The sequence below is a fragment of the Gekko japonicus genome, unplaced genomic scaffold, assembly GCF_001447785.1.
Source record: "Gekko japonicus isolate JY-2015 unplaced genomic scaffold, Gekko_japonicus_V1.1 scaffold3904, whole genome shotgun sequence".
NCBI classification, from domain to species: Eukaryota; Metazoa; Chordata; class Lepidosauria; order Squamata; family Gekkonidae; genus Gekko; species Gekko japonicus.
The window spans coordinates 107,392-117,056 of NW_015169294.1; the positions used below are offsets into that span (position 1 = coordinate 107,392).

General features: G+C 52.8%; 1 protein-coding gene across 1 annotated transcript in view; it reads left to right on the plus strand.

Annotated features, from left to right (window-relative positions):
- The window catches only part of TRIP10 (thyroid hormone receptor interactor 10), a gene marked incomplete at both ends in the record, with an annotated part of 27,622 nt that extends 18,128 nt beyond the window's left edge, over positions 1-9,494 (plus strand). Inside the window, 4 exons of the mRNA XM_015416580.1 lie at positions 789-802; positions 5,061-5,243; positions 6,873-6,982; positions 9,362-9,494. Of these exons, the coding sequence (XP_015272066.1) occupies positions 789-802; positions 5,061-5,243; positions 6,873-6,982; positions 9,362-9,494 (440 nt within the window). The remainder of the gene's footprint in view (positions 1-788; positions 803-5,060; positions 5,244-6,872; positions 6,983-9,361) is intronic.
- Between the last annotated feature and the right edge of the window lie 171 nt (positions 9,495-9,665).

Below are 9,665 nucleotides of genomic sequence, written 5' to 3' on the forward strand. Positions count from 1 at the left end.
ACTGGTATTTCTGGCCACTGTGTGATACAGAGTGTTGGACTGGATGGGCCTTTGGCCTGATCCAACATTGGCATCTCTTATGTTCTTATGTTATGTTCTTAAGATGAGCCAGTTTGGTGTAGTGGTTAGGAGCGTGGACTCTAGTTTTGGAAAGCCAGTTTTGATTCCCCCACTCCTCCACGTGCAGCTGCTGGTGTGACCTTGGGTCAGTCACAAGTTCTCCGGGAGCTGTTCTCTCACAGGCAGTTCTTGAGAGAGCTCTCTCAGCCCAATCTACAGCCCCATAGCCAGTTTGGTGTAGTGGTTAAGAGCAGCAGACTCTAGTTTCGGAAAGCCAGTTTTGATTTCCCCACTCCTCCACGTGCAGCTGCTGGTGTGACCTTGGGTCAGTCACAAGTTCTCCAGGAGCTGTTCTCTCACAGGCAGTTCTTGAGAGAGCTCTCTCAGCCCAACCTACAGCCCCACAGCCAGTTTGGTGTAGTGGTTAAGAGCAGCAGACTCTAGTTTTGGAAAGCCAGTTTTGATTTCCCCACTCCTCCACGTGCAGCTGCTGGTGTGACCTTGGGTCAGTCACAAGTTCTCTCAGAGCTGTTCTCTCAAGGGCAGTCCTCGAAAGAGCTCTCTCAGCTCCACCTACCTCTGTTGTGGGGAGGGGGAGGGAAAGGAGATTGTAAGCTGCTCTGAGACTCCTTTGGGGAGTGAAGGGCGGGGTATAAATCCAGGGTTTTTTTCTTCTGAAGCTTCTTGTTCATTATTCAGAGGCGGGAGAGGTGATAGAGATGTTTTAGGGGGTAAGAATAAGGTAGAATAGGAAGTTCAAAATATGCCGTGGAGTTTTCAAGCACCTGCCCCCTTGGAACATGTTTGGTAGCAGCAGCCGTAAATCAGTGGCATTTGTATGGAAGTGTATCACAGTTTTTTAGCCTCTGGCTCACACATTTTTGTCTCAGCTCAGGAAGGATGGCTCCAGAGCAAACTCATTTATGCCGTAGCCAAATTGCAGTAGCCAAATCGCTCGCTCACCGCTTTAATGCCAGTAGCTCACAAAAGTAGAATATTTGCTCACAAGACTCCACAGCTTAGAGGGAACATTGGTTACATCACCCCCGTAATCTTTACAGCCGTGATACTAGCTCTGCGGCTCGTGGAGGGCCACATTTGCAGCTGATTTATGGTGACCCCACAGGGTTTTCAAGGCAAGAGGATGTTCAGAGGGTGGTCAATGTTCCCTCTAATGTGGAGTCTTATGAGCAACATTTCTGCTTTGTGAGCTACTGGCATTAAAGTTGTGAGTGAGCAATTTGGCTTCTGCATAAAGTAGTTTGCTCTGGAGCCCTCCTTCCTGAGTCGAGACAAAAATGCGTGAGCCGGAGGCTAAAAAACTGTGAGCTAGCTCACACTAACTCAGCTTAGAGGGAACACTGGTAGTCAGCCACTACCTGCCTCTGCGTAGCATCCCTGGTCTTTCTGGGTGGGCTCCCACCCAAGAATGAGGCAGGGCCGACCCTGCTTCGCTTCCGAGATCGGGCCAGCTTGGGCCATTCCGGTCAAAGCAAGAGATGTTCCAAGGTGGATTTGCCCTCGCCTGCCTCTGCGTAGCAACCCTGGACTTCCATCCAAATGTTAATCAGGGTTGACCCAAGCTAGCTTCCTAGAGTGGACAAGATCCAGCTAACTTGGCCTGTTTGGGTCAGGACTGATAGATTGGTGGTGGCGGAAAGCGCTGTCAGGTCATAGCCAGCTTATGGCGACCTCGTAGGGTTTTCAAGGCAAGAGACATTCAGAGGTGGGTTTGCCCTTGCCTGCCTCTGCAGAGCGACCCCGGACTTCCTGGTTTGTCTCCCATCCAAGGAGTCACCAAGACCACCCCTGCTTAGCTTCTGAGATCTGGTGAGATCGGGCCAGCCTGGTCCAATCCAGGCAAGGGCGCACATTTGCGATTACCCCAAAAGAGCCACATTTACGTCCGTCCTCGGCATGAGGCCTACACCGCAGGGAAGCTCACAGCTTAGCCATTCCTCCAGCGGTGGCTGTTGCAAGGTGGGAACCGCCTTCCAGCCACGGACGGGACCCGCCAGACAAGGGCTTTGCCAATTTGGTGTCGTGGTGAAATGTGTGGACTCTAATCTGGGAGAACGGGGTTTGATTCCCCACTCCTCCACTCGCAGCTGCTGGATGACCTTGGGCAAGCCACAGTTCTGACAAGAGCTGTCCTTGAGAAAGAGCCGTTTCTGTCAAGAGCTCTCTCAGCCCCACCTCCCTCACAGGGTGCCTGTTGTGGGGAGGGGAAGGGAAAGAAGAAGAAGAAGAGAAGAAGAGAAGGGAGGGGGAGGGAAAGGAGTTTGTAAGCCGCTCTGAGACTCCGAGTGAAGGGCGGGGTATAAATCCAATCTCTTCTCTTCTTCTTCTCTTCTAAGCCACTCTGAGACTCCTCTGGGTAGTGAAGGGCGGGGTATAAATCCAATCTTCTCTTCTTAATGGATTCCAGTTTGGTGTCGTGGTTAAGTGTGCGGACTCTAATCTGGGAGAACCGGGTTTGATTCCCCACTCCTCCACTTGCACCTGGCTGGATGACCTTGGGCAAGTCACAGTTCTGACAAGAGCTGTTCTTGAAAAAGAGCCGTTTCTGTCAAGAGCTCTCTCAGCCTAACCCTAACCCACCTACCTCACAGGGTATCTGTTGTGGGGAGGGGAAGGGAAAGGAGTCTGTAAGCCGCTCTGAGACTCCCTTGGGTAGTGAAGGGCAGCAGGGTATAAATCCAATCTCCTCCTCCTCCTCTTCTTCTTCCCTGGAACACGGGGCCGGTTGCCACTTTGAGAAACGGTGCTCAGAAGAGCCACTGCGTGAATCTCAATTCTTTAGGGCAGGGCTGTAAAGTGGACGAGTATTATTGTTATTATTATCCTTGAATTGCGGGTGAGGAACTGAGCAGAGGGGTGAGGCCGCGGGAGAGGCAGGGTCCCACCCAGACATTAATCCGTCCTTTGTGCGGTCTCTTAGTCACACTGCCACACCAACTTCATTCCGAGGCTGGGCCTGACCTCTCCCTTTCCTCACCATGTAGTGGCGACAATCTGTGAGAGAGGCTAGAGCGAGAGGTCTGCGATGAGCATGTCTTTAAGCCGAGCACCCCCCACACACACACACAAAAACACAAATACACACGTGGGTAACCAGTAGGTGGGACAGAGACTCAAGCCAAACGTTGCATGTAACACGAGTCCCCCACGGGGACTTGCGGACAGATGGCAGCGACAGATTCCCCGTGGGAACTCAATGCCCCCCACAGCTGTTTCAGAGCGGGAAGATGGTGCGGGGAGAAAGGCTGAAGCCCCCCGCCCCCCAAGCCCCCATCATAATCGGGCCCCTGGAGCAACTTTGAAGCGGGTTTCCACGGGCAACTTGCGAGTGCCATCTGCCTGTAGGTCCCCACGGTGGACTCGCATTACGTGTAACGTCTAGCTGGGCCCTTGCAGCCGAATCTTAACCTTCCAGGGTGGCTGTGATGCCGAAAGAGGGGAAGGGAGAGACATTGCCATGTTCTTTTGGAGAAACAGAAAACTGTAAAGAATGAACATAAGAACATAAGAGAAGCCAATGTCGGATCAGGCCAAAGTCCCATCCAGTCCAACACCCTGTGTCACACAGTGGCCAAAACCCAGGGGCCATCAGGAGATCCCCTAGTGGGGCCAGAACTCCAGAAGCCCTCCCACTGTGCTCCCCCAAGCACCAAAGATACAGAGCATCATTGCCCCAGACATAAGAGAAGCTAGTGTTGGATCAGGCCAAAGGCCCATCCAGTCCAACACTCTGTGTCAGGTGGAGGTCTTTCCCATCACCTCCTGCCTGGTCCTTTTTAATTGGAGATGCTGAGGATTGATCCTGGGACCTTCTGCATGCCAAGCAGATGTTCTACCACTGAGCCCCAGCCCCTCTTTACAGCTCTCCAGGGTTTCGGGTGGAGGTCTTTCACATCCACTCCTGCCTGGTCCTTTTTAACTGGAGATGCCGGGGATTGAACCTGGGACCTCCTGCATGCCAAACAGATGCTCTACCACTGAGCCACGGCCCCTCTTTACAGCTCTGCAGGGACTCAGGCGGAGGTCTTTCACGTCACCTCCTGCCTAGTCCTTTTTAACTGGAGATGCCGGGGATTGAACACGGGACCTTCTACATGCCAAGCAGAGGCTCTGCCACTGAGCCAGGGTCTCAGGTCAAGGTCTTCCCCATCACCTCCTGCCTGGTCCTTTTTAATTGGAGATGCTGAGGATTGATCCTACCTCCTGCAGGCCAAGCAGAGGCTCTGCCACTAAGTCAGGGTCTCAGGCAGATGTCTTTCCCATCACCTTCTGCCTGGTTCTTTTAACGGGAAATGCTGGGGACTGAACCCGGGATCTTTTGCATGCCAAGTAGAGGCTCCTCAAAACGGCTCTTCTCTCGCTACTAACACTGCAACCCGTCCCTGTTGGTCGCAATTAGATTAAGGGAGATCTTAGCCTTCTTCCCCGCCCTCCCCACCAAGGGATTCCCGCCCAGGGATTAGAGGTTGGCGGGTTTGGGGCGTGTCAGAGGATGTGTTGGAATGAGCTCCTTGCACCCTTCAGACCCCCCCCCAAGCCAGCTCTGCTTCTCTGCATGCCTCTCTTTCTCTTCCGCCTCCTGCTGGCGAGGTGTCGCTCTGCATCTTGTGCTTCTCCCCCCCATCGTCCCGTCCCCCCATGTATCTTGATTTTGTTTACAGTGCATTCTTCTTACATTGGCCGCCTGGGTTTGATGTTGCCTGGTTGGGAGGGAAGCGGGGAAAAGCGTGAGCACGGAGTAGTCTCCGGCGTCGCAACGTCGGGGCAAATAGTTAACAAGTTGTTTCGGCCAGCTGGTCGCTTTCCACCATAACCATGTACAATATGAGTGGAATGTACTGTCAGCTCCCCTGTTTCTCGTGTTTTTCGGGTGGTGGTTTTGTGTACGTGCCTTTTTATTTTCTTACCGAGTTTTCTCTGTCTGTGTGTGTGTGTTTGTTTTTGTCCGTTTCTCGCCCCTGTCCCTTGTCCGTCGCCAGCTCCCTCCCCCACCCCTCTCCCCCTCAAACTGCCCCTCCTCCTCGTCCCCTTCCCCCTCCTCGTCCGCCATCAATGGACCTCCGTCCCCCAAATTCACCCGCGACCCCCTGTCTTACTGTTTGAACGAGATCAATAAGACTGTCAAACCCCGCATCACGTCTTTCCGCAGCCTCCGACGGGGGGTAAGTGTGGCACCTTCTCTTCCGGCATCCTGTGTCTGTGTGTTCAGAAAGGGCCCCCTGGGCGGGCACGGTGCCGTCAGGCAAACAGAGGTGGGGTGCCCTTTGCCTGCCTCTGCATAGCAACCCTGGACTTCCTTGGTGGTCTCCCATCCAAGTAGTAACCAGGGTCGACCCTGCTTAGCTTCTGAGAACTGACGAGATCAGGGCAGCCTGGGCCATTGAGGTCAAGGCAAGAGAGGTTCAGAGGCTGCTTGCCCTTGCCTGCCTCTGCGTAGCAACCCTGGACTTCCTTGGTGGTCTCCCCTCCAAGGACTAACCAGGGCCGACCCTGCTTAGCATCTGAGATCTGACGAGACTGCCCTAGCCTGGACCATCCAGGTAAGAGACAAACAGAGGTGGTTTGCCACTGCCTGCCTCTGCATAGCAACCCTGGACTTCCGTGGTGGTCCCCCATCCGAGTACTAACCAGGGTTGACCCTTCTTCTGAGATGTGATGAGATCGGCCTGGCCTGGGCCATCCAGGTCAAGGCAACAGATGTTCAGTGGTGGTTTGCCCTTGCCTGCCTCTGCGTAGCAACTCTGGGCTTCCTTGGCGGTCTCCCAACCAAGAACGAACCAGGGTTGACCCTTATTAGCTTCTGAGATCTGACAAGATTGCCCTAGCCTGGGCCCTCCAGGTAAGAGACAAACAGGTGGTTTGCCATGGCCTGCCTCTGCATAGCAACCCTGGACTTCCGTGGTGGTCTCCCATCCGAGTACTAACCAGGGTTGACCCTTCTTACCTTCTGAGATGTGATGAGACCAGGCTAGCCTGGGCCACCCAGGTCAAGGCAACAGATGTTCAGTGGTGGTTTGCCCTTGCCTGCCTCTGCGTAGCAACCCTGGGCTTCCTTGGTGGTCTCCCATCCAAGAACGAACCAGGGCTGACCCTTATTAGCTTCCAAAATTTGATGAGATTGGGACAGCCTGGGCTGTCCACGTCAAGGCAAGAGACGTTCAGAGCTGATTGCCATTGCCTGCCTCTGCGTAGCAACCCTGGGCTTCCTTGGTGGTCTCCCATCCAAGAACGAACCAGGGCTGACCCTTATTAGCTTCCAAAATTTGATGAGATTGGGACAGCCTGGGCTGTCCACGTCAAGGCAAGAGACGTTCAGAGCTGATTGCCATTGCCTGCCTCTGCGTAGCAACCCTGGACTTCCTTGGCGGTCTCCCATCCGAGTACTAACCAGGGCCGACCCTTATTAGCTTCCAAAATCTGATGAGATCGGGCTCGCCTGGGCTTTACAGCATTTTTGCCCTTCTAAGAATCATTTGGAACCTTACACAGTGATGTCATGTCACTTCTCCTGCCAACCTAGCGGTTCGAAAGCAAGAAATTGCAAGTAGATAAATAGGTACCACTTCGGTGGGAAGGTCACAGCGTTCCGTGCGCCTTGGTGTTTAGTCACGCCGGCCACATGGCCACGGAAACGTCTTCGGACAGCGCTGGCTCTTCGGCTTTGAAACGGAGATGAGCACCGCAACCCTAGAGTCGGATTCGACTGGTTGGTGAAGCACCATTGGAGCGAGGCAGGAATGTGGTTGTGTGGGACACGGGAGACTGAGGTGTGCTTCTTTCTCCGCTGCCAGACTGTGATCACGGAAGACTTCAGCCACCTGCCTCCGGAGCAGAGGAGGAAAAAGCTGCAGCAGAAGATCGAAGAAAGGAACCGGGAGCTGCAGAAGGAACTCGATCAGAGGTAAGAGACAGAAAGCCAACCCAAGATTCTTTCGGGTTGAGCTTCCGGAAAGAGGGCTCTTCCGCTTTCTTGTTTTTCTCATTTGTGTGTCCCGATTTATTTGATTTTTTTTTTTTTTGCTTTTTCACACATATTTTGCTCCCTCTAGTGGTTGATTTGGTATTCCATCTCAGTATTTCCTGCATAAAAACCTACAGGGAGATATATCCTGGATGAACGGCGATGTAATATTGATTCGCCCACTAGAGGGAGCAAATTTCATGTGAAAAAGAAAAAAAAAACCAAAGCGATAGGGACACACAAGTGACAAAACTGAGAACGAGGAGGAGCCCAGAGACTTCAAATGAGCCAAATTAATTTTGTGCTGCTTTTTAAAACAGGTTTCAAAATGCGGGTCTTTCAGAATCCACAGTTAAAGCTTGAGGGTAACAGACACATCCTTGCCCTTTCAATAAGTTATGCTAGTATGAAACAACACCAGCACTTTACAGAATATTCTCCACCCAAACAGCTCCCCTCCCTGTTTTACTGGCCTGAAGTACGGCTCTCCCATGCACCTTGGCCAGCAGGTAGAGGAAGATCCCGTCCAGCCTTTCCCAGCTTGAGAACACATGTGGTCCGGCGGGGGGGAAAGCAAAAAAAGAGGGCAGCGTGTTCACTGGCGGTGGTGGTGGTAGAAAGTCCCAATACGTCACAGCCGGCTTGTGGTGGCCTCATGGGATTTCCAGGGCAAGAGATGTTCAGACGTAGCTCGCCATAGCTTGCCTCTGCGTATCAGTCCTGGGCTTCCTTGGTGGTCTCCCATCCAAGTACTAACCAGGGCCGACCCTGCTTAGCTGCCCAGGACCTGACGAGATCGGGCTAGCCTGGGTAGATGGCATGAAGCAATAATTGGCTGATGGCCTTTGATTGTTGTGGTCCTCTCCATCTGTCTATATAAGGACATAAGAGAAGCCAATGCTGGATCAGGCCAGTGGCCCATCCAGTCCAACACTCTGTGTCACAGAGTGGCCAAAAATACCAGGTGCCATCAGGAGGTCCAGCAGTGGGGCCAGAACTTCAGGAGCCCTCCCACTGTTGTCCCCCACCCCAAGCACCAAGAATACAGAGCATCCCTTGACCCAGCCTGAGAGTTCCTATCTATACCTTGTGGCTAATAGCCACCGATGGACCACTGCTCCACATGCTTATCTAATTCCCTCTTGAAGCCGTCCATGCTTGTAGCCGTCGCCACCTCTTGTGGCAGTGAGTTCCATGTGTTAATCACTCTTTGGGTGAAGAAGGACTTCCTTTTATCCGTTCTAACCCGACCGCTCAGCCATTTCGTGGAGTGCCCACAAGGAGTTCTTGTGTTGTGAGAATGGGAGAAAAGGACGTCTTTCTATATAAGTGATTGGTTGTATCAAGCCTTTTCGCGAGGAAGTGAGGATCGGTCCTGCATGTTTCCCGTCAGCTCGATGAGGGGGACAGACAACACAAACCAGAGTAGACTCAGGTGGGCCACCATTTTGGTCAGAAGCAGCAAAAGAAACTTTGAGTCCAGCGGCACCTTTGAGACCAACAGAGTGTTACATAATGGGTTCTGGACCGAGGCTCCCTCTAAGCTGTGGAGTCTTGTGAGCACAAATCCTACTTTGTGAGCTGCTGGCATGAAAGTGGTGAGCGAGCGATTCGGCTGCTGCATCAATGAGTTTGCTCTGGAGCTACTCTTCCCGAGCAAAGACAAAAACGTGCGAGCCGGAGGCTAAAAAACTGTGAGCCGGCTCACAGTAATTCAGCTTAGAGGGAACACTGCTCTGGCCACTGTACAGTGAACAGCTCAACATTTATGAAGTGAGATTTCAGGAACATTACAAGGACGCTCTCCAGGGCAGCTGCCCTGTTTATAAGCATGCGATCATCACACCCCAATCCCAACGATAGGCTATTTACATAACACTCTTTCTCTATTGGTCTGCTCCAGGATCCTAGCCAGCTATTGTTCAGGGGAAACGAGCTCAACCAGACCCAGGTACGAGTTCGGGGACGACTCGGGCTCAATGCACAACGTAGTCTTATTCAAAGTGTAAGCTTTTGTGTGCAACACATACTTCCCGTTTTGTCTGAAGAAGTGCGCATGCACCCGAAATCTTGCACTCTGAATAGAACTTTGTTCCCGGCCTGGACTCGAACTTCGCTCTGCAAACCAGAGTAGTTGAAGGAGCTGCTAGTCAACGATGCTCCCGTCCTTATTTTGGGTTAATGAGTATGGATTCACCCCAGATACCCAGGCTTTTGCGCACGTGTTTTCTCCCTGCTTTCTGGAAGGCACAAAGTCCTGTCACAGTAACCAGCTCTCTCTCTTTCTCTCCCACCCACCCATTACCTCCCTCCTTCCAGGGATGCCTTAAATAAGATGAAGGATGTCTATCAGAAGACCCCCCAGATGGGGGACCCCAGTAGCTTGGAGCCAAAGATCTCAGAGACCCTGGGCAACATCGAGAGGCTGCACGGGGAAATCCAGAAGTATGAAGTAAGGAAGCGGGAGAGAAGGCGGGGGGGGGTCCCTCTCCTTGCAGCTCCCCAGTTGCCCTGTGCCCATGCCCAGGTGTGGCTGGCAGACAGAAAGGCTCCAACCCACTCAAGGGTACCCTCCAGTGCCACACATGCCTCTTCAGCAGGGGTTATTTCCTACAGGAGCGGA